This window comes from Varroa jacobsoni, unplaced genomic scaffold (genome assembly GCF_002532875.2).
Source record: "Varroa jacobsoni isolate VJ856 unplaced genomic scaffold, vjacob_1.0 scaffold_1417, whole genome shotgun sequence".
Classification (NCBI taxonomy): Eukaryota; Metazoa; Arthropoda; class Arachnida; order Mesostigmata; family Varroidae; genus Varroa; species Varroa jacobsoni.
In genome coordinates this window covers 55,454-80,166 of record NW_019214319.1, presented here as the reverse complement: position 1 = coordinate 80,166, position 24,713 = coordinate 55,454, and the positions used below count along the sequence as shown (strand labels likewise).

At 43.1% G+C, this 24,713-nt stretch overlaps 2 protein-coding genes across 7 annotated transcripts in view; one reads left to right on the top strand and one right to left on the bottom strand.

Moving 5' to 3' along the window:
* LOC111269805 (neural cell adhesion molecule 1) overlaps nt 1-7,362 on the top strand; it is a 76,080-nt gene extending 68,718 nt beyond the window's left edge. For all 3 annotated transcript variants that reach the window (XM_022849644.2, XM_086972234.1, XM_086972235.1), the window contains 3 exons: nt 134-1,291; nt 1,580-3,484; nt 3,724-7,362. In XM_022849644.2, the coding sequence (XP_022705379.1) occupies nt 134-1,291; nt 1,580-3,484; nt 3,724-3,977 (3,317 nt within the window). In that variant the 3' untranslated portion in view covers nt 3,978-7,362. The remainder of the gene's footprint in view (nt 1-133; nt 1,292-1,579; nt 3,485-3,723) is intronic.
* Nucleotides 7,363-7,509: 147 nt separating this feature from the next.
* Nucleotides 7,510-24,713, bottom strand: part of LOC111269807 (uncharacterized) — a 38,442-nt gene continuing 21,238 nt past the window's right edge. For 2 of the 4 annotated variants that reach the window (XM_022849646.2, XM_022849648.2), the window contains 7 exons: nt 21,067-21,374; nt 20,024-20,628; nt 14,725-15,066; nt 14,118-14,361; nt 13,084-13,823; nt 12,462-12,777; nt 7,510-12,082 (listed from right to left, as the gene is read on the bottom strand). In XM_022849646.2, coding sequence (XP_022705381.1) covers nt 11,441-12,082; nt 12,462-12,777; nt 13,084-13,823; nt 14,118-14,361; nt 14,725-15,066; nt 20,024-20,628; nt 21,067-21,374 — 3,197 coding nt within the window. In that variant the 3' untranslated portion in view covers nt 7,510-11,440. The remainder of the gene's footprint in view (nt 12,083-12,461; nt 12,778-13,083; nt 13,824-14,117; nt 14,362-14,724; nt 15,067-20,023; nt 20,629-21,066; nt 21,375-24,713) is intronic. The other 2 variants (XM_022849647.2, XM_022849651.2) reach the window with 2 other exon arrangements.

Sequence of the window (24,713 nt, the reverse complement as noted above, 5' to 3'; positions counted from 1 at the left end):
GGTCTGGATAGCTTAAAAATGACATTTAGAATAAGTCGGTGATAAATATTCATCTTTTATGCATGGATTCTAATAGTATAATGAAAAATTAATAACTTCTAAAATACGATAGATTTTTTCGTAATGTTTTCAGTAAATTCATTGGAGGAACATGATCTGCGAGAGGGTGATAATGTCGTTCTCGAATGTCCCCGAATCAACAAATACACACCGGAACGGAATGCGGTTCTATTCTGGACACGAAAACTATCAGGTCAAACTACGAGCAATGCTGCGGTCGGGGACACGTCTCTGGAGACCGGTTACACCGTGACCCTCGAAGAGGATATGTACAAGCTGGAAATTGATGACACACGGTATGAACGCGATGACGGAGTGTTTCGTTGCGAAGCTAGAGAAAAAGGCACAGGGAAAATTATGTACGCAAAGGAGCATCGCGTCACCATACTGATGGCGCCCGGTGAGCCGAAAATTCGTCCATCACCGCTGCTAACCGAAGAGGGAAAGACGTATAATCTGACTTGTTCGTCGGTCGGAGGCAGTCCCGATCCCGATATCATGTGGGTCAAGGACGGTCAGGAGGTTCCGTCTGAACTTAAACAAGGCGGTCAACGCGATAATCCGACAAAAGCTATCCTCACTGTGATACCGACCAAAAATGATGATCGAGCACAATATACTTGCATGGTACGCAGCCGAGCTCTGCCTTCGGGAACGCACCTCGACTCCAAAGTAACCCTCAGGGTGTCGTACGCCCCGAAGGTATCTGTTGGTGAAGAGGTCCTCCGAGTGATGCAAGGAGAGAACGCTGTACTGAACTGCAAGGCTGATGCCAATCCAGAGGTCCGCAACATAAAGTGGTATCGTGGTAAGCAACTGGTAAGCAACAGTGGTTCTCACGTTCTTAAGGCAGTGACCCCGGATGACTCTAATGAGTACACATGCATTGCACAAAACGGTGTCCTGCCCGATGGCCAAGCTACAGTACGTTTGGATGTTCTTTATGGACCCCGAGTGCGAGTTCCATCGGAGCGTGAAGCTAATGAAAACGATCGGGTCATGGTTATCTGCGAAGTCGAATCCAATCCCGAACCGTCGAGAATTTACTGGATACGTGAGGGTGACGACTTCCGTCAAGAAGGGCCAGTTCTGAACATCGAACCCGCGATGCCCAGGGATACCGGCCTTTACTTTTGTGTCGCCGAGGTTGCTATGGTTCCGTCAACTATGAGTCGGCAAAACTTCGAGTCAAAGGTGGTAGGAAACGCAACCCTTCAGCTTAACGTCAAGCGTAAGTGTCATTAATATTGAGAACTGGGATAGGTTCTCTGTTGTGCTTCGGATCGCTAGCATGCAATTTATCCGATAAGCCGCTTTTCTTATCTTGTTGTCGATGTTAGCACTTCTTTCCCATCTCTGAACAGATGTATAGCCTATTTCGGCATTACACATGCTGATCACTCTTTTGACTACCGAGATAACCTCTACACCTTTTTCGTTCTTTCTAGGGTTCTTTTTCTCTGCACCACTAAACCTCATAACATAATCCTCTAATCTCAATCCATCTGTGCCTTTACAGACGCACCTGGAGACACCCGTATTCTGCCCGTCCAACCAATCGCTGTTGTGAACAAAGCATTTACCCTCGAGTGCACTTCGGATCCAAAGGGTTATCCTCAGCCTTCTTATCGCTGGTGGCGTGAGGGTAGCAAACATACCGTTCTGTCAGAGCTACCAAATTATACCATCGTGAACGTACACCAAAGTCATGAAGGCACTTACTATTGTCAACCGTCAAATCGTTTGGGAGAAGGTACCATAGCGAAAATTGACCTGCAGGTAAACGAGGCTGCCACGATCACCAAGCCACTACGATCACAGAATGTTCACAGGACCGGGGATACCACCCAGCAAATGACTTGCCATGCCAAGGGCAAGCCAAAGCCTTATGTTCGTTGGACTCATAACGGACAGAACATTTCGGCCGCCGATCAGCGCTTCAGCGTGGCCACTAACGAGAAGGCCGAAAGCAACAAGGCTGTTACCGTAAGTTCATCCCTAACGTTTGTCGAGCCGTTAACCGCAAACGAGCGTGGCAAATATGCCTGCCATTTCAGCAATGGTTTTGGTGACGAGGCGACATCGGAGATGATTTTGCGGGTCGAACACTCACCTGAGGTTCGCCACACGTACAATCGCGTAGCATTTGATATTGGCGACAATGCTATTCTTGAATGTCGGATGCAGGCCTACCCGGAGCCGACTTTCGAATGGATGTACCGCGGCCGTATTCTCGATTCGTACAAGCAATACTCAACCAATCGGACCGACAATGGTGATGATATATATACTGGCCTACTGAGCATAGCAAAGATCAAAGAAGAAGACTACGGTGATTACACTTGTCGTGCGTACAACCAGGTTGGACAGGACAAGAAAACGATCATTAAGCTCGTGAAGAAAAGCCAACCGGACAGGCCGACCGATGTGACCGCTATGGATATTCAGTCGGACCGTGTAACACTGGTCTGGAAACCAGGATTTAACGGGGGTTACAGAGACACGCAGTTTGTTGTGAACTTCGTCGATGCTAACAACGAGCAAAGGGAAAAGAATGAATCTTGTCATCAATCAAACCCCTGTACCGTCAGTGGCCTTGAGCCGCTCGCCCGATACACGTTCAAGGTGCTGGCATCGAATCCTCGTGGATTCTCGGAATACTCAGAGCCGGCGCACGTCCTGACGAAGTTGGCCCTTAAGGAGATGCCCCGCCCGGTCATGGCACAGTACGATAGCACCAATGGGATGGTATATATTAGCATGAATGATCTGCCGCATCAAGCATCGCTTGAACACTTCGCTATTCGGCTTGAGGCTCGTATTCGGGGAGAAGAGAACTGGCAAATGCTTCGTGAGGGCATACCTGTTGACTCTAGCCAATCACAGGTCGAAGTAGATGCGTCCGCCGATCAGATCGACCCGAATCAGTTGTCCGATGTGAGAGTGATGGTATGTTTGCAGAGCAACCTGACGTGGTGTGGAGACGCGCGTCTTGCTGAACCCTTCAACCATGAAAACTGGATTTCAACACAGGCAGCAAATTCGTCCTTGTCGACAATTTCTATGATTGTGACAATCTGTGTCGGACTCGGCCTGTTCTGTGTTGTCCTTGTGCTTCTGTGCTGCTGCTGGAAGCGACACTCGAGCAGTCAACAAACTGAAAAGAAAGACTACAACGCCCAATTAAACTCTACGATAGCCAGTACCCAACCACCATGTTATTTTGACACAATGACTAAGTCAGGTATCGTCGAAACCGCAATGGACGAACCGGTCAAGAGTAACGGAGCCGTTCCTGGAGCTGAACAGCCAGTCAATGGTGGCTTTGCACATGCTCACCCTCAGTACCTCGACCATGACCCGATGTATGGAACTATGATGAATACAAACGACTACTACATTGGCAAGCAAGACGCTTATTCTCGTATGTATCCTTATCATACACTATTATTTATTGGGCGTTCATCTATGCGCATAGTAGGAGACTGGTTGCTAGACATCATTAAAAATTACCACGAACATTTTTATTAATTAACGTAGTTTACGTAGTTGCCCATTAAACAGATTACCTTATCGATCATTCAAGGCCTTTTATTTAACCACATACGTATTTCCTTTCTTATTGCTGTTTGTTTTCATCTCATCATCCGGTATCGACTTCAGCTTACGACCCGAACCCCGGATACTTCGCCTACCCAGGTGATCACGGATTGGCTGAAAACGGCATGCATTATGATGTATCGGGTCTGCCGAACCCTTACGGAACGACAGATGACCTCGTCCACGGGCACTACTTAGGTCATACACCAAACCCAATGGGTGGACAGCACGCTGACCAGCAGGTTAACTGCAACGAGTCCGTTGATTCAGTACAGACCAATGGTCAGCGGAGGGTGGTTCGAGAAATCATTGTATGAGCAGACGATAGCAAGAAACTGACTGCTTCTCAACACTAAGGCGCACATGCAGGCAAATATGTATTTCATACGGGACAAAACGCGTTAATACCGAAACAAGCGGTAGAAAAACACAGTCTAGCGCATCCGCCAAACTGAAGAATGTTACAATAGTTTCCGGGTGTGCGATTACAAGAAAGATGTTTCAGATCATTTTACTACTATGACTACAACTATTACAACTATAAGAAAAACTTACGCTCACAACATTGCCTGTGCAATGGAACCGAATGGATGGCCGTCCACAGAGCAGGCTCCGGTATATTGAGCCTGATTTAGGGCTGTACATGCAAATATTGAAGAGAAAAGAAAGAGCCCCACATTAAAGCTGAGCCTTAGCTGGTACCTTAGCCCAAGCTCAACAGGCAGATCTGTTTCGGTCCTACTGATGGTTTTGGTGTGGTTGAACTAATGTTTCTAATTTGTACAGGTTGCCTTTGAACGAATGTCGTCCGTTGAAGAATAATAGGGTTATGGCAAATGGGCCAAATTAATTGTTGTTGGATAGGCCCTTGGCCGACTGTATATGCTGTATATAGTACACAAGTTATAACTCATGATTAAACAAATGGGGTTGTTTGTGAGGTTTTTGGCGTAGACGCTAAACGTGAAAGGGGGCCAGGGCAGGGACGGAAGTCGAGCGGCAAATCTAAACGAGTGTAAGGAAACTGCTTGTGTAAAAAGCAAAAAAATAAAAGAATAACCACTGAACGAATATATATATATGTATATATATATGTATATGTATATATATATATATATATATATATATATATATATGGAAGTGTACTGTAACGTCACCAAGTAACTGGGCGTCGATGGCGATTTTAGTCGAGATAACATTCAGCTGATAGTAGAAGACAAATGATTGTGTCATAGGAACGATAGTCTAGGAGCTGCTTCTGCCACAATGCGAGGAACGCCACAGAAGTGTGCCAAACAGAGCTAGCTCCAGCGAATCGAAGGGATCAGTGAGCCGCTTCAGTCAGTGGCCCTGCCAAAATACAAAAAAATACAGAAAAATACAATATAAATGGCAAAGTTGTAATGGAAAAGGGATCTTGGAATGAATACCGTAGGGATGTGCAGAATCGAAAAACACGGCGATATCGCACTGAACCCGGTGGAAAAAAAACAAGGCAATTTTTTATTTTTTCACAAAACATGGCGATGCATCGCGGCTCTCGTGCGCCGAAAGAACCGCTGCTGAAAGAGACATTTCTATTTATTAGCAGTAGCACGATGTGGATACACTAATGCTTCTTTCAGATCATTAGAAGACGAAGCTTCTCGTACGTTCTACTTAGTGCCTTAGAGTGTAACAGTAAAGAAAAAAAATAAGCTTTTGTTTTTTTACTTGCATTTCAATTACATCACTAACTTGGCCAATGAAGCAGATGTTGGAAAAGTAAGTTCTGGGGACGTTACAGTTGAGACTTGTAAGAAAGCGGATATCATACGCAAACAATGGTTGAATTTCTGAAAATTTCGGCAAAATGGCAAGACGAACGTTTCAATGTTTAGTCTTTTCTACTGCCAACTAGGTGGGTCAAAATAACTACATACGATAGTTGCTGACGTGGAGTCTCACATATCGAGAAATCAATACTGAGGAACCCGTTAAGCGGGCCAAGAACGAAAAACAGGCTCGAAGGTTGCCAAGTGCATGGAAATTGCCACGTCTGTCCAGAGGGCTCAAAAGGTTGGGGGTAGTTACCGAAGGGTGTATTTAAAGCGAGACGTTTCCGCCAGAAAAAAGAACGCAGGGGTGATCTACAGAGGTAGATAAAATATGGATGCAAGATATGAAGTAATGCATGCATAGTTATATCAATATAGTTAAATCGTCTGTTTGTTTCCGCGTGATTGTGAGCGTGAACGGGACGTTCGGATACATTAACGCGAGTAGTGTGAGGGCAAATAAGAGGAGGATAGATGGATTATTTATACCTTTTGATTATTAGGGAGTGCCATAGTAGCCCATACGTTGCCTTGTCGGGGGCTTCGGAGCTCCTTCACAACATTTATTTCATTATTCATACCCTTATACAAAGGCGATATAAGACAACAGCCAACAACTTTAACAACAGCTACACACCCACGCTTCTCACACAGAGAAAGGGATCGTCTGCTGACACAGAAAACTCAACAAATAGCCAATACAACATATACGAAGAGATATATATATATATATATATATATCGTAATGTAAAGAGTGTAAGGGGCTATCGTTTTTGTTGTAAACTCCCGCAACTCAGTGACGTACCGAACACGTCCATCTGCAGGATACACAGAATAATAATAATAATCTGAGACAGATGACACACATTGTACACGCACACAATCCATTGAAAAACCACACTTCTATAACAATACAGTCGCGAAGAAAGACACGAAGAACGATGCCACGGTACGCGGCCGCGATAAGTCTGCAACGCTCATTTGAATAAATTATTGCGAGACGGGAATAGCAATGATTCCATTGGATGTCAATGTAACGTGAATGTATATATAAACATATAGGGCACAACACGCGTCTTTTGGTAGTAGCAGAAATAGAATCAAAGCTTGATAATGGTGATCGGAAGGCAAGGGGAAAAAGATTCGATTCGACAGAGCGATTTAAGTGCAGCCGAAGAAAGGACTATAAACTATACCTTACATACGAGACAATGACGTCTGAAACATGGAGAGCTTGTGAAAGATATTAAGTAAACGAAGCAAGTTGACATAAAGCGTGCGTTCGACGATAGTACGAAAATCGGAATTGGCATGAGAGGAAAAAATCACATTTTTTAAAATAGAAGCCGTGACTTTACCTAGAACAACCAGGCGGTATTTAGGCAAAACTAGAAAGAAAAGTATACCTAGGAAAAAAGTTGTTTGACGGTAACGTCATCGTTTGGGCATATGATAAGTTTTGTTTGGACTTAACGCTATGTATATATATACACATATTATATAACGTTATATATATATATATATATAGCATTATTCGAGGAAATTTAATCCAGTCGCCGAGGTTAGTCGGATCAACACACTGTTGTGGCTTGTCATTCCAGTAGTTCGAAAGCGTTGAATGCTACACGGAATAAGATAGAAAAAAAATATTTGCGAACAAAGAAATTCAATTGATAATAGAATGATCGATCAGAATGAAGAGATCCGTCTGGTTGTTGGGTAACTGCTTAGAATACAAATGAATCCTGAAGGATACAAAAGAAAGGGAAGAAGAGGCAAAAGTAAAGACTGATTAGTAATACATAGTTTTGGAGTGAGTGGCAGACCATGAGAAACAATATCAAAATGAAAAAGAATCATTGTAAATAAAACATTTATGCCTAAACTTGTAGTCGTGTTTTCTGATAGCTAGAGGCTTACATGCTTTCGATCAGGTCGATGGGTGTTGTTAATAGGTGATCGGATAAGGCTTTGGAAGAAGTTATTTCTAAATTGACCACAGTTAAAGAATAGAAATTAGGAAACAATGGTGTGAATGCAGGTGGCTAGGGTTAACGCTTTGACAAAAGCTTCCTTTTTATTTAGCGATAGGATTGTTCGGTGCATAGTGGTCTATATTTGTTGAAAGATTATTTTTTTTAGAAAATAGTGTTTATTTTTTGAAATAACTTTGCTGTCAATTTTGTGTGATTTTTTGAAGATAACTGAGAAAGAGATGGCTGAGATATAAAAACCTAGACGCGCAGCATTTCGATCATCCAAACGAAACTATATCAATTTAATGAATAACATACAATGTACAATTTCGATCAGTGAGAAAGTCCCACTGTAGTAGCACCCCGATTTTTTCTTTTGAATTTTTATAAAGGCATTAGAAAGATCATAGTATTTGTATGTTTGGCAATCTCTGTACAGCTTTATAGCCACCACTAAATCATTCATATGGGAAGGTAGACACATCAACTATAGCAGTGAACTGCGATGGTCTATTATATGTGTACGATACAAGTATCGTATAGAAGTCGGCTATGCATCGGGCGAGTCATCGTGACTACGTAGATAATATCATTCAATTGATTTTCATCTTTTCGGCGGGCGAAGTCTGGAAAACTTTTGAAGTCAGTAGAAAAAAGCATTGTGAACTTCGATATAGGCTTACATTTCGGATATGCGATATTTTGTGTGAAAGTTTTCGCAGCTTACCCCCCTCTACGCCATGGAAATAGGTGATATTCATCAAAGCTCGTAAAACATACGTTCACTTTTAAAACTATTAACGCTAACAATTTTTCGCCTAACAATAAACTAAGTCTCTATAGCAAGAGAAACACAACAAAATACTTTTTCTCAACTTTTTTTTTCTTTTTACAAAATCATTATTTACACGCTTGCCCATTACGGCTACATGAGATGCATCCATTGTATATGTTAATAATAATAGCAATAATATTACGTTTTTACGCTAACAAACGGGGCAAAAAGAACGGCAATATTTCTTTGTCGTTTACGACACTAAAAACAGCGGGCGGTTGGACGACATTACGATGGCTGCCATAATTTGGTGGCGGGATTGATCAGCGTACAGTTAGGTATTATTGTCGCAGCAGTCAACATTTGATATAGTCATTTTGCTGATTATCTTACTACTGAAGAAGAGACTATACCGACCAGTGGATACTGCCGATAAGTTACACGAACAGACGAAATCCTGTTTTAGTACATCGAAGTCCACATTGAAGGGGACGACCGAAGCAGCGCGCACTGTCGTAGGAATCGTGTTACCACGCAGTGGCTGTACAAATACAGTTAATTAATTAATTATCCGGATTAGCTAGAGTTGGCTATCCAACGACGACCTTTGTGGTCCCTTAAAGGGCCTTACCTGTAAACGCATGATGCTACTCAGGACTATATACGGAAGCTGTACTGTGTTTCACGGTTAAACTTCACGACATGTAAGTTAACAAACAACAAGACATAGATTCCACTTTATTATCCACCTACTTCGTCTGTTAACCATTGCAATTGGTGTGCCTTCACCTATAATTTAGATCGTCCTGATTTGTAGAATGCTTCTTTTCTTAGGAATGACAGACTGCTTGCTACGCAGTAATTAAGCAACCTTAATGCTGCACCAAATGGATGCTATGTATCACGAGGAAATGGCCTTAGCAGGAAAATATGCGACGGCGGCTAAAAGCATTAGAGAACGAACGTCGAATTGACTAGATCTTGCCATCAGCTATAGAAAAAGGTTCGCTTGCAGTATTTTGTCTGGCAAATTTTCACAGTAACGAACAGACCACGACTGAGAAAATTTGTTTTAATTTAAATATGAATCGAGGTAGGTTCCACTCTCAGTCAGTTCAGCTCGCCTAGGTATCATCACCAACCAACCTACGCGCTCGAAAAGAATCTAACCACGAAACGATATACACGTACTGGGTAGTAATCATGTACTATTATGCTGCCATCGTATGCTTCCATATTTTGGTCCCAGGGCTAGCCCTGAGGACACTTTCAAATAGGCTCTGCCTCCCAAGAACACAGGACGAGCATAGTGAAATGTTCGACAAATGAATATTCTCAAAATACTTGTTAACCTGTGAAAGGCGCCCGAACGCTACAATTGTGGCCTATTGCCCAGACTTGAAGACGCGGCATGAACACCCCTATTACCCAATAGTCTTGCTGATTTCTTGCGCGCTTGAGAGTATCGGAGGTTATCGAATATTTGATAGCTTCTGATAAGAAAGCATCAATGCAAACGCAATTAAACGTCTGTTCCTGGGCAGCGTTCGAGCTTCAGTAACGTCCACCTTTTCTGTCAACATATCGAGTAGCAACAGCTGCTTCGGACGACAAAACCAGACTTGTTGCTATATTAAGCAATACATGATTTTACCTTGCTATATTAAGCAATACATGATTTTACCTAAGCTGAACGCTGTTTGGTTACAGAGCATATGCGCAGGCGATGACCAATACCGTCTAGTAGTACTCGACTGGGCTATGTAATAATGCAGCTGGTTCCTTTTCGACATTTATTCGCGTTATACAGGCACTCGAAACAGAAAATATCCATGTTCACTATCCCGAAAAAACCGCTGAACGGGTCCAAGCCACGCATAATTTAAAATTGGACAAATTAACAACAACAACAATGTTATTAATTACGCTATGCAATTGTACATAGTGTAGCAAAGGACTATTGTATGGTAGTAATAATAACAAGTTTATCCGACTAAGATTTAATTTCTTTATCTACATTATAATATCGACAGAGGCAGCAGCAGTATTTTTTATTGACGAAGTATCAGTATTTGGATATATAAGCAATATAAGACTCCGGCGACTGGTCGTACTCGGTCACGGTAAAACACAGCATCCGTTGCAGTTCTCTCATAATTATAGATTATGGCTTGTTTACCGTCACGGTTCAAGTGGCCTGATTTCTTCTGTGCTGTTATTTATGCTGTACCTGTATTTATATACTTCTACAAAACAATTAGCTTATTTTCACATAAGATTCGTTATATATTTAGTAGCAATAAAAGAGATGGATATACATTGCACTTCTACTATTTGTTACATTTTCGTTGCGTCGACAATATATATTTATATATAATATGCTTCTGTATCCCCACGCCATGTTTTGAGATTCGTTGACGTCCAATATACCTGCCGCCATTTCAGCAGAAGCGAAAATGGAAACCGTCTCTCGACGTGCGATGAGTCTCGCTTCTTCACGCAAAAGGAAATACCCACATGGAATCATCCTCACCATCATCACCATTAAGATAATCATACCAATATATTAAAATTACTGAAATAAAATAAACACAGCAGTGATTAAATATAACATATTTCCTATAGGAAAGATAAAATGTTCCCGCTTGATACTGAAGTGCCGACTGGCCCTGTTACTATCAAGTAGGAATGCATCAAAGATTCAGTAAGTGGTTAAGCGTCCTCCGTAAACTTAAATTATTGGACGACTTACCGACAACGGTGGGCCCCGACTGACGTCAGGCCATTTTCAAAAGCAAACTTCATATGCAGGCTTCGGTCAGTATTCACTGCAGGTCAGCATTAAACTACTGTTGGCCAAGAGCATAAAGCTGCCAGCAATGTGGACCAAATAACCTTTTTCTTAACCTGTCTCTCCTAGGTGCATCAACACCCAATCCTATATAACGTTTGATCCCTCAGGTTGCACTGCACATTCGGTCGTATTAGTATTTCGCATCGCGAAAACAACGTCAGAGCTGTAACAGTTGTATTTTGGTTTTGTTTTTCAGTAATTATTTTGGATAGACCTAGTAGTATTCGTCTACAGTCTTACTTATTTTCATATTTTCGACAAAAACAACTTAGTCGATTTACTATCACCATATAAATGTTTCGCGGACGATTTGTCTCGGCGACACATCCACCGATGAAACAAAGGAAAATCTCTAGTCCTAGAAGGAGACAGTAAAAAAGCCCCTTGGCACCGTATCTCCTAGGCTTTCAGCGTCTGGCAATTCCTTTGGCTCTGGCACGGGGTCTTGTTCGGGTACCTCGGGTGGAATAGGTGGTCCAGGCTCTAAGGCTGAAAGCAGGCTCAGCGACTGCTCGATGTTGCGTAGATTTCTTAAAATTCCTGATAGTTCCTTGGAAATATCACCTGCATTAGCCGTCGACGATGCTGGCGTGGAGGACAACAGCTCCTGAATTGTTAGCAGGGCATCGCTCCCTTCAGGATACCTCCGGCTTTCGCGTTCCACTAGAGCGCGCGCACTAAACCGGAGCTTTCCGGAAAGTTGCGAAATGGCCTGCACGACGAGCGTGTCTAACGCTGATAGACCTGGTTGTTGACGTTCCTTGTCGCCACCACTGTTTAGACTTGCTGTGGATGCTGGGTGTCCAGTAAATCCCGTAGGCGGCTTCTGACGGCAAGGTGACGCCTGCGGAGAGGGGAGTACCTTCCGGGCGATTTGGGGCGATAAAGGTGATCCCAGTGCTCTCCTCTGCAGCTGCGGCGAAAACGCCGTCCGAGATGGACTCGCAGTTCGCCCACCGCGACCGGACCTTGTGGGAGCCGTGCACGTAGCACGATCTTCCTGGAATAAAAACAGGAGAAGAGAAAAAGAAAAAGTTGCTACCAGAGCGAAAATTCCAAACCGGTAATAAATGCCGCAGGTTAAACGTAACTCAACAGTGAACTGAAATTTAGAAATGAAAATATTTTGAAAATAGCCTGAAATGTCAGCTTTAAATCGATAAAGCTGGAAACATTAATTCTGTTCACTCTGTGAGGGGTGTCTTTGTTTTTGAGGCCCCGCTCAAGAATATAAAACTGTTAAAAAACTCCACAAACTTCCAACTTTCTGAATCACTAATTTTTACGGCTATTATACGTACATGTGGAGTGACAAATTTGATTTACACTATAATATCACTATTGACCTTAGTAGTACTAGCAGGTGACCTCGCACTAACCAAGGGCTGATGCTGGGGGCTAATATGCTGCTTGAGGAAGGTCTCCTTTCTCCGCAGGAGGAGGCTCCCAGCCCCCGTTCGAATATCTCTGTCTCGTGCGTCAGGATGTGCGTTAAATGATGCACTACGGCACATGTCCGCAATATCACAAGGAGCATCTCGCCCCTGTGTGTTTGGCTCAAGTGTCGACTGGCTAAGAGCATCGGCGTCTTGCGGGAGTCGGTGCTCAGGCCTTATACACATCATAGCCATATCCTGAGACCCATCTGATTCTTGACCTAACAAGTTGATATTGCATGGATCGCTTTCGTTGCGTCTGAAATCATAGGTATTGAGAATTTGGTAATTAACATTAGCTGATGTTTTACAAAAATACTGTTGTAGTTGATATTGTTATGTCTACAGACACTTATTAGTATTAGTGGACGCCAAATAATAAATCAAAACCGGTAATAATAAAAACCTAAAAATGTGCTAACCCGGGTAAAATAAACTTCAACAGAAGCTTGGTCTATGGAAAAGAAATTCCTTAATTTCTTAATTGAGCATACGACTTATTAAATCACATGAATAAATCTTGGAGGCGAACCCTTATGCAAAATGAAATAGCAAAACAATTTACCTGCAGTTTCGAGGGGATGTCCTGCTCGTGTCAAGCAATCCGGCCGCATTTGCATTCGAGACCGATTCCGACATAATCTGATGATTCAGGTCGGCCCCAGGTCGAGTGCGCTGTTTGGCCGAAGGTAACCTCATTGAGAAGCGGCCTCCATCCTGCCTTGAGAAAAGGTTCGGGTTGCTTCCAGTCAGAAGGTGTACCTTCTGGGAGACAACGGGCTCCTGCAGGCCCAACCGGGCTCTCCTCAGGGCAAAGGCTCGATTCATTTTCATGGAGTCCCCGCCGGTTAGGTGAGACCCAGAGGAGTTGGAAGACTCGAGGCTAAAGTCCGACCCGCCGTAAGTGCCTCTTCTTAGTGTCGAAGGACCGCTAGATGTTACGCTTTTTTCCGCGTTAATAACCCGTCCTGTAGCGCCAGCATTAACAGGCTCGCGCTGCGCATAACTAATTGCTGTTGTCGATGCCGTAGATCGCGCACTTGGTGGGCGAGATACGCCCGAACTTGGTCTACGGACCTTAGCTGACCCTGAAGCGTTTGACGAGACTGGGGTTTTAGTGGTGGTGATTTTGGCTCGAACAACGGCTGGTTTTGAGGGCAGACCTCCAGTAGACGACCCCGAACTGATCGTAGAGGACATCATTGAGTCGGTCATTAGATTTGACGGAGTCGGCACCGAAGAGGCGAGGAAAGTCGTTGAAGAGGCGGTCCGGTTCCGCCGGGGCGGTGCGACTACCGGCTGAGTCTGAAGAGTGATAGATGCCGACAAAATATGGCCAAAATAAATTAAGTCAGATAAAAGCTATTTTTGCCTTAGAACGTTAGTCGTTGATACTGCTAGCGTATCATTCTTGGAAGGAATATCAATTGCAAGGTGGTGCAATATGCTGTCAAGTTAGTCGATATATTTGTTTTCTTTTACCTACACCGCGCGGTCACCATAAAATCGATAATATAGCACATATCTTAGCAGAGCAATTAGTAGATAGTCGAACCAAAACATAGTCGCTTTTATACACAGTAAACTTTGTCAACTTACTCTTGTAACTGGAACATTGTGTTTGTTGATTTTACTGAACGTTCTTGTGCGATTTTGATAGTCCTTAAAACTATTGGCCTCGTCGATTTCACCGGGGACTGGCTGCCTATGCACGCCAAATACCTGGTCAATTTTCGTCCTGGCCTCTCGCGCCTGGGGATCATCTACAGTATAAGTACCCGCCTCACTGCGATGATCCCCGTCCTCTTCGCCGGCCTCGTCATCGATTTCTTCATCGTCGCCGCTGTACCGATAAACACATACATATTTACGCATATTAATAGATGGATGGCATAAGTAATAATACAATTTAGCATTGTCTAATGGATTAAACAATTATCATGTTTTAGTTATTTCTATGGAACAGCTAATCGAAGTTTGTCCGCATTAATTGAACTAAAAATAGTTATTTCTTAAATGGCCAGTCTATGAAAAGGGGCAGGTGAATTCGCACAAAGGTTTGAGGCATAAGGACTTTTTGTATTGATTCGATGCAACAGGTTCATCGCGCTCTTGGATTGGCAAATGCGTTAAGATATTAATCCTCTACCAAACAATCATTTTAATGAGACATTGGTCGCTTTGACGGGCAGTATTTTGTACTCACTCGACGTTGGGTCCATCGTTATTGCTCTGTAGCATCTTTTGTATGAGAAAGTTAGCACTGTCTGAGAGGCTGCCATTGAGTCCGTTCTGAACGGTGCCCCCGGTTCCAGCTGAGTCTCCGCTGAACTCACTTACGCGGCATTCCTCCTCTTTGTTCCGAGCTGCCAGCTCTCGCCGTTGGAGCACGCTCTGTGGTATCGAGGCGCGTCTTCTTGGCTCGTCGAAGTTTATTACAAAAGCTTTGGCTTTGTTTTTTGTCCTCGTCGTGCAATGAATACCGTCGCCGTGGTTTTCCTTTGCAGTTTCCGAGGGTGACTTTTTCCTTAAAGAAGGGGGTGCTAAACTGATGAAAAAACCCATTATCGTTCCGATCACAAATAAAAACAGTTATGTTTTTGCTTCAAATGTGACACAATGTTCGATTCACATGATACTTTAAATGCAGTTTAAGTGTTAGTTGTCATCGACGATAACCTGGCACACGACGCACTTGTCCCAAGTGTAATCCAGAAGAACAACTGGTCGTCAATCGAAAGTAGGGATGTAAATCTCACACAGTAGGACCTCATTGCACGACGAATGCGTGTTAAACACAGCTCCGAACGCGCAAAATTTGAACTTCCTCAAATTAATCTCTAGCTAGTACTCCGGGTTAACGTTTTGCTTTGGCCAGCTTTTAGTCCCAGAAGATTAACTTATCTTCTGTTGTCTTATTGTTTGATTATGTCAAGGGATCACTATGCCGTCCAATCAAGCATCTACTGGACCATCGAACCAGCCAACAATGCACACAGCGAGTACACATCTGGTGATCATCGCCGCGAAATAGCAGTTCATCATCAGTTAAAAGGCCTTTCGTCTTGTAATTTGTCTGTTCATCAAGTACTGATGGCGCCTAATACGAATCGGCGACGACAGCGTCGTCTATTCGTTTCTCGCTGTTTCCAATTTGACATGTCTTTCATCTCAGCACGACGTAAACAGCGACTCTACATTCGTAATAGTAAAGACATTCGTTCTAGAAGCCGTAATTCAAACGGCAATTGTCGCCATAGTAACACCATACGAGACTTGCTGGTTGACTGATACAAGGGCCGCTGGCTGCATCGCGACATTCCGTCGCTAGAAAAACATAAGCTATATCCAGCAAGTTTAACGATGACTCACAACACTTCAATGCCTCTCTTGTCTGCCTGCCCACTTTTCGTACCAGTGCATTGGCAGAAAGGGTCTGTTGGCTTGAAATGAAGCTGTATAAAGACTGAGTAGCGGCAACCCCAATGGACGCACCGCTGAGAGAGGGCCCAGAACAAGACCTATTTCATGAATAGCCGACATATACCGACGCGTAGACACATACAAACTCATACGCAAACAGTTACGTATCTCATAAGACACGTCTTTTTTTTTCTTCTTTGGTTGCTGTTACTGTCTCTGCGGAGACTTGCGGGTCAAACAGAATCAAACCCAAGCTGCTAATATATCATACCAGAGCCGCTTTGTTACCATAGTGGTAAATTCTGTTTGGTAGAACTCATACATACAGACACAATATACGTGTGTGTCGTACGCAACGCATAGCAAAATCGTCATGGAAATAGCTAGGAAATGCCGCCCGAACTCTGGACGCAAAGAAAAACGGTCTTTGCCGTAGAGGCTCACTGGTTACAGTAACTAATGCGGTATATGACGGTGCAAGAGTAATTGGGATAGGACCCATTAATGTAGCTGATTCTCTCAACATTGGTGAAAGCCCACCATCGCATTGCTCTTAACAGATTCGGTTAGACAACGCTGGCACCAACGCTTGCCCCTTTGCTCAAATGGCCACCAGACAGAACAATGAAATGTGCCATATGTATATTTGAATGCCCTGAAGTATTCCGAGCCTCAAGAATTCCACGAGTCGCTTTCTGTGGGGCAGTGCATGTACCGCCATCTTTTTACCGTCAACCCACGCCTTCCTCGAACATACGCGCTCGTTCAGCAAACCGAACGCGGCAGCTTCGGCTGTACACGGAAAAGTGGTTGGAGAATTCGGACGGAATTCGGTTTTCGGACGAGATCTAAGCGTTAACTGGGTGAAAGGAGATCAAATGAAAAGTAAGAGACCCCGAATAAATAAAGACCAGCACACAGTCTTATAATTAGTGTGAAATTAGAAACAACAGGAGTGTGAACTATTACCGAAGTTGCAGATTTGCCTTGTAATTATCATGTGCAAGGGGAACTATAAATGTGCATGACGGTTATTTGAGGAATTGCCAATTCTCCCGCTTACTTGGCAAACGGTTATGGCAACAGTTAAATCTATCACGCGACATTCCCTGCCAATTGGCCTCAAGGACGCTTGTTCGGAGTTCGCTAACAGGAAGGAAGCGTTGAGGGCAGTCCTTGCATTCGTTAACAACATTTATATGTTGTACGTATAATTCCGTGATGTAAATTTTTCCCTTCGCGTGAACGTATAGCGTGCAGAAGTGCGTTACCTTGGCTAGTTAAAAAGTGATCCGATAATTTCCTTTTCATTTTGTCCATTACATCCCTATCCATTACAGTCATTAAGTAATCGTTTGCTCCAATAGTAAATGCCTTAAACACTATATGCGATCCGTGAAACAATGAGGGCAAGTACTTCGTCGTCGTCGTTCATATTCTGCCAGTTCGTCCCCTTCTTCGAATACAGTCAGTGTAAATGCTGGTTCATGACAGTGCTTGGGTTTAAGTCGATCCTTACCCAAATTAAAAAGTGAGAGAATCAGGTGCGCAACATTCACGCATGCGTTCCTGGTCTTCTTAGCCACCTGCCCTGAAGCACAACTTGTTCCATCGTCGGCCGTTTTTATGAACTCCATTGACGTGTCCTACGCCGTGTTTCAGCTCATATAATGAGTCATATAACGAGTTCTAATACTAATAGCCCAGTGGCTGGTTTGTTCTGAGTTGCAATGTATTGCTTTTTTCATTTGGTAAGACAAACGAGAATCAACAGGTGCAGGCTTTATCTGACTCCGACATTTGATTCTGACATATAAAATTATTTCAGAATGGTGGACCGCACGACGAAGTAGCGTAAGTACACATCCGCTACCGCACGAAGCGAACAGGCATACGTGCAAATGGCCGCAGACAGCATAAAATTAGTCCTTCGATCCACTACATAATGTCTTTTTTACGTGTGTTTGCACGCACACAATCTACAGCTGAAAAAGACTGCTGACGATAGGGCTTAAACATTGTTAGGCCTCGTTGTCCACTTGGCAGCGCTTAGTCAGTCCTTTCGCGGTTGACGTCGCTGTTGTTGCGTTGTAAAAAAAGCAAATCGACGCCACCCTTAGACCATAATCGCAATTGGTGCTACCGCTCTGCTTATATGGCGCACAACACGAAGTACTGATATGGACTCCGACTGTTCGATGCCTGCCACGGCCACGAAAGGACCAGAAGGACGCCTATGATTTCCGTAATGCTGATGGTAGCGGTGGCGGTAATACCAAATAAAATGACTACTTCGATGGTTTTGTAAACTTCATGAGCAACCGGGATATAAAGAATATATATGTTGGCTTGCCGAGAAAATCAAACGAGGATTACCAATTTCAAAATTGTTAGACTAAATATGAGCCATTTTGATTTACTGCGTTCTGTTATTCCTGATAACATTATAATTCTATCACTGTAGAACTTCTGTGACTTCGGAGCGAAAGATTGTCAGAACTAGTTCATTCCATTGAAGCTACATTAACACCATTTTCTGTAGAAACCAAAGCAGATGATAGCCTGACGGTGGAACATCCGCACTATAAAATGGGATACATTAAAAGTTCCCCCAAGTATTATCGGACAGCCAAACACGTATGTGGCCTGGCATTGTGATAGAGGAAGACGAGCCCCTTCTCTGCTCACTAGCTCCGGTCGATTTCTCAGTAGCTTATGATCCTTTTGCTTGCCGTCGATAGTGAAGATTCGAATCAGTCTTCCCTCCAGCCGGCAGGTAAAAATTGTGAAATCAAGTGAATCTTGGCAGAAGTTTCACTATCTTCAAGGCTCTTCATCTTATTTAGGTCTCAATAAAATCAATGATATTTTTGATTAGGCAGAAATTTCGTTTTGCTTTCAATTATTGTTTTATTTGTTCAACTCTGCTTGTTGTCGCCGTATGTTTCCTATTTAGGTGTAAAGGTAAACTCAGCTTAGAAAGATATCAGGGTAATCATTGAGATACAATTCAAAGAGTACGATAGACTCCATTTATAACGTATGAAAAAACACGGGAGAGAGAAGAGCCTGCAATCTTTTAACGTTCTAGAGAAAATGGCGGCCGTTCGTGTAACAGCGAGTAAGAACGGTTATCTTTGAACAATGCCCTTTGTACGTGCATTGAGATGCGCAGATAGTTTCTGAGGCAGAACGCAGTATTGTTCGAACCATCACACCGCGCAATTATTATCGCCAGTTTTGTTGATACCGACGACACACGCACTGCTATCGTACCGTAATATTTAGGTCCGCTATAAAATCTGAGGTGGTACTTCGCCATACATGCTAAATCTTACACACTCAGGGATCAATGCAGGTGGCAGATTATCCGGGAAGACAGAAACGTGACGGGCAAACCCGGCACTACGTCCCACCTAAAAGTGGGCCGACAGAACGGATGCAGTCAGTCGCTGCCTTAGGCTCCCCGGACACCTACGAACGTTCCAAAAGTTCACTTAAATCACCGATATCAGTAACGAGAAGCGTAACATTTCGATGTGTAAATACATTGTGCCACTTCGGCCGGCGTCAAAATTCCGGTCGATAGAGGCACGGCGAGAGAAACGAAAAGACTAAGCTTGAACTTTAGAGACCTCCTACCGAAATTGGCTGTACAAAATTAAGGCAATTGACAACAACATAGTCGATCTACAGGTATGCACGAGGTGATATGCTGTACAGCGCAAGTACTCAATCAATAGCGCCGTGTTGAAGCGACATACGTGGTGTCGCTGCGAATGTATCCTCTATTTTGTCGTCATTTGTCTAGTATGGTTGTTTTAATATATAAAAGTATTATAAATAAGAAAAAATATCGTTATAGATTGCTCATTTTACCTAGCAAAACTTCACTGACGTTTCTTCGTCTGTCCACCCAATGGCAGTCTAGCATGTATTATATGTGCTTACGCACATATATCATCTGCGAGTATTTATATTTATCGGTCTTTTACTTGATTGTGTAATTGCATATGTCGGGGTAACTACTCAACAAGGCCTACACTATTGTTGATATTATCCAACAAGTCCTTTCTACTTACGGACTAGTAACCGCTCCATTGTTGACACCGGTGGCAGCTCCGCCTGCTCCTCCACCAGAGGTATTTTCAACATGTAGCGTCCCGTTACTTTGTAACATAACCGCACTTCCGTCATTATTGTTGTTGCTCGTATGATTATTAAGCCCCCCTCGGCCAACCGGATAGGTAACGAAAGGTTCTCGACCATCTGCCGGAATTGTCATGGCTACAGGCCTCCGAGTCCCAACTACGCCGCTGTTCACACCCCCGACACCGATTTGACGTTCACGGTCGCCACCAGCCGTGGCTTGCTGGGGGCTTCGCTTTACCTCCTGGTCCCAGAGCGACGACGCGACCATACGGTTGTCGATTTGAGGTTCGCTGGGTGAACGCACTGGGGCCGCGTGATACGATGCCACCATTCCGACAAGTGACAGATCTCTCGGAACATGGGCTCCACGCTTTAGTAAGCCTCCTGACACATTTTCCGAAAGGGGGGACGCGGGTGATTCCAGAGTGGGCACTGAATGATTTTTGTGCAGTTCACCCCGCTGAGTCGGTGGCCGAGGAGCTATGCTTCCCATTGAGACGTCTTCCAGCGAGTCGCATCCTTTCATTGGGCTCGTCTGTTAAAATGAAGCGGACATTATGATCATTTTCGTTAGCAGATTAGCGTAAACACAACGATTAGAAACATGTGGTGGCGAGATGTTACATAGAAAGACATTACTTCCAATGGGGTATTTTAGCTAAACAATTTCACTAAGCAGAGTGAGCAATTTTGTTAAGGTTCTTGTGCATACCTGTATTCATACTATTACCACCATAAATCATCATGGTCATCGCCATATACATTACGATAGGTATTTAGTCAATTTTCAATGTCATACAAACACAGAACAGCTGTGTTTGTTGTATGCTTTGTCCAACTCCAGTTTAAAACGAACCTTGAAAACCGAGAAAGCAAACCCCAATCATGACTGTGTAATAATTGATATATTTTTTTATATACTTTTATAGGAATTATAATACAAACATTGAAAGTAGCCAGGGGTCGCTGTTACCTGCCGCTGTTGTTGCAATAGCGTGTTCTGATTTTGTTGCTGTGCTATCGGATGTCCGCGAATTGCGCTGTTGTTTGAAATGACGAGCGTGTCCGACTCATTGAGTGAGTCGTCGTCCTCGAGAGGAGTTGCAGCCATACCTGCTTCAGGGGCCGCAGCAGTCGAAGACCTGGTCGTATCAACCTCATCGTTACCTCTGGATAGTTGCATTTCGAACGCCTGCTTATGGTAACCAAACCGGATTTGGTCTCCGTGCTCCAGTTTCACGTATGACTGTTCCGGTATTCGAATGCCATTCACGTAGGTACCTGCGAAGATAAAATCAAAAGATAAATCATAAAAGAGCAACACGATTAAAAACACGTTCGATTAATAACGCTACATTTTTGAGTATTCTCTACTACTACTACTACTACTACTACTACTACTACTACCACCACTACAGGGAGACAGCTCGAGGTGCATATAGATGACACCTGAATCTGCATATGTTGTAGGCCGACTTTTTTCCTAATTAGATAGATCGAGGTTTTGTACAAAACCAATATATCCATTAGGAGATCTACGCTCAACTGTCAGGTAAAGCCCTACTTCAGCAGCTTTTTCCAACTGTGAACCCTACTTTTCGTTAACTCTAGAATAATCCGTTACCATATTTAAAGCTGATTCCTGCTGTTTCATATTTATCGGAAGTGCTGTTGGAATATAATTGAGCCGAGATTCGATCAATGACGACTAAATAGGTCCACCTAAATAAAGGACAGTTCTGTTCGTGACCACACAACGCGGTCTGTAAAATAAAAAAAAAATTAAAAAAAATGATTGCCAATTTTCTGCCGAAACATTCCGGTAACGGTGTTTACTATGCAGCACTTTCAAGCGAGCCGAGCGCCACGAAATTAAGGTTTAAGAACGTGAAACTCGCACTTCGAGCTTTGAAAAGATCATGGATTCATTGTCGAAGTGGTCAAAGTCCGATTGGCTTGTTAGACCAAATAATTCTAGTAACAAGCAATGGTCATAAAGCATTTGAAGTTTCGTAACTAATCGACTAAGTTTAACCCCCGACTTAGTAAAATTTGCCTAATTTCGATAATTTTTAGTTGTGTCAAGGTTCTACCTAGTTGTATCGATGGCCAGTGAAGTTAAGAGTGCCAAGGTTTGGAGCGCCAGCAGGAGGTCATCGGCTCAAAGACAAATAGAGCCATGTATCTCGCCATTTTGAAGTGTCGTGGCCGTTCGATGATTCAACTTTGGCCAGAATACATTACCAAATGGCCTATATACATAGAAGGCATAGGCAAGTGCACTACTAAATGTGTGCGTATACATAAAACGAACATTAACGCGGAATACGATAAGGCCACCGACGATAAGGACGAAAGATACTAATAGTTTTTCTGAGATTTCTAAACCTTCCATAAGGTGCATATTGGTGATTTTAACACACAAAAATTGGTAACACAGTTTGTTGTGTATTGCAACAAAGTGGAACTACTGAGAAATGCGTTTACGGAGATTTGCCTTGGTTGAAGTTGATTGGAAATAGATTTACGATATTTAAGATAATAGTTTTTAGCAGCATAATTTTTAACGCCAGTGAATAAAACTGTTTTTCCCCCATAGTGCACCTTCAGGTCGAAAAAGCCTTCATATAGATAACACAGTTAAGCAGGTTATATCAGAAGATAAATATTTCGACAAAATTTATATTGACGCAAACGATACAAATCGGCTATCCGCTTCGTTACGTAATGGTGTTAACAATCAATATTGCGCACGATCTCTACATGAGCGAGGCGAACGGCGTTTGTAACCGTTGAGCACTATCTGTAACACAGACCAGCCACAAGAATTGCCATCTGCCCCGATCGGCGATAAACGTGAGGACAATTTTTACAATCGTGCTATGGCAGTGGCTATCGAATCGATGTGCGAAAGCCAGCCTGTTATCTGTTACCTTATCTGTTATAGCCGCCATGACCGATAGACGGGAACACAGCCTTTATCCAGCACAAACATTTGCCACAGAATTTTAGCTAAATGCGTAGCGCATAAAGTACAGCGGGCTTCGACAAAGAGCCAAATGCCCCTTGGCTAGACCAGAGTTGATGGGCTGTTTTTACTCACCTGATATCACCTCTCGACACTAGATAAAATGCACTAAATGACAAGCACACCAGTTTCCTTTGGCCGTGAAAGCTACGCGGTCATCATATCTGATTTCCAGCCATCTTATGAACATGTATCGTTCAGTGTGCATGAATTAAGCCAACAAATCAGCGGTCTCCAGAATGCCTATACAAGCAAATTCTTTCAACAACACTGTTACAGATGTGTGCATACAAAATGACTAGAATCTCATTACTCATAGCATTTTGCACACAAATACTGTTCGTTTAAGAGCCTCGCTTCGATCATTATCTGCATTTAATCGAAGTCTTTAGTCCTATAGACTAACAGCAATGTAGTATCGATATTTGCTCGTCGCTAAGGAAGAAATACAGGTTCGATAGGGCAGCGATTCTCGAGGGTGATCCTGTACATTAGCACACCGTGCACCGTGTACCGAAACCGCAAATCATTCTCCATCGATAGCAACTGTCGACAAAGCAATAGCACCAATAGCAGCTCACAGAAAAACCAGTCAGTCACCATATCCGTATCATAAGGGCTGAAACTGCTCGCGGTATCACTTCGATATCAACGGCTGGTTTTGCTGAAGACTATGAGAACGGCGAAGAAAATAGTAAATGGACCCTAATGGCTTGTTTCTCCACACCCACACACTCGTCGTAGCAGTGTGTCGACCCAGGGTTTAACGTGAGCATCGATCGCGAGCAGCAGGATTACGTACTAGACGGACGCAGACACGGACCGTTAATACAGCCAGAGAAGGCAATAACAGAGTCGCATATTGGCATAGGCATGTAGAAGCCAACCCATCATCCGTGGCTGACTCGAATGACTCATAGCACTGGGACCACTATGAACCAGCGCGAGAGAACTAAGATAAAAAGCAAAAAGGACACCCTTTAGCAATAGACTTGCGTAGAACTGGTATGGCGATGCCGTGGGGAAAAGTATGTAATCTCAAAGCTTCGAATTCTATATGATAACGCTAAAGGCTAGTAGTATTTAGATAAGCGAGCATATATAAAAATTAATCCGTTGAGTCAAGAATTTTAACTCAAGGGGCAAATAGTATTTGAGCTTACTAAATTACATTGTCCTGTTTGAGGTTTTAAGATGCTAATTAAAATTCGTTATCTTCAGCACTTGGTAAATTATCTTACATAAAGATTGGTCGAATAAAAATTTACAATCACTCTCACTACTTACAGTATATAAAAAAAACTACACAGGTATTATTCACAGTACATAATGGCTACATAGGCTATATCCTCTTCATTCAAAGTCAGGCTTTTATAGACATTTGTAGGCCCGTTTTGCTTTGTGTCTACAATGCAATGACTACAACAGTATCATTATTTTACGGATTCCCTGAAATGGAATTTTCTTGCGAGCTTTGCGCGCGTGCATTTAAATCCTACCGCATTAATAGGGGCTGACTGAGTCAACTTCAAAACCATTATGACACGACAATCATAGTTAAGCACAATGCAAAAGAAAACTAAATAGAATCT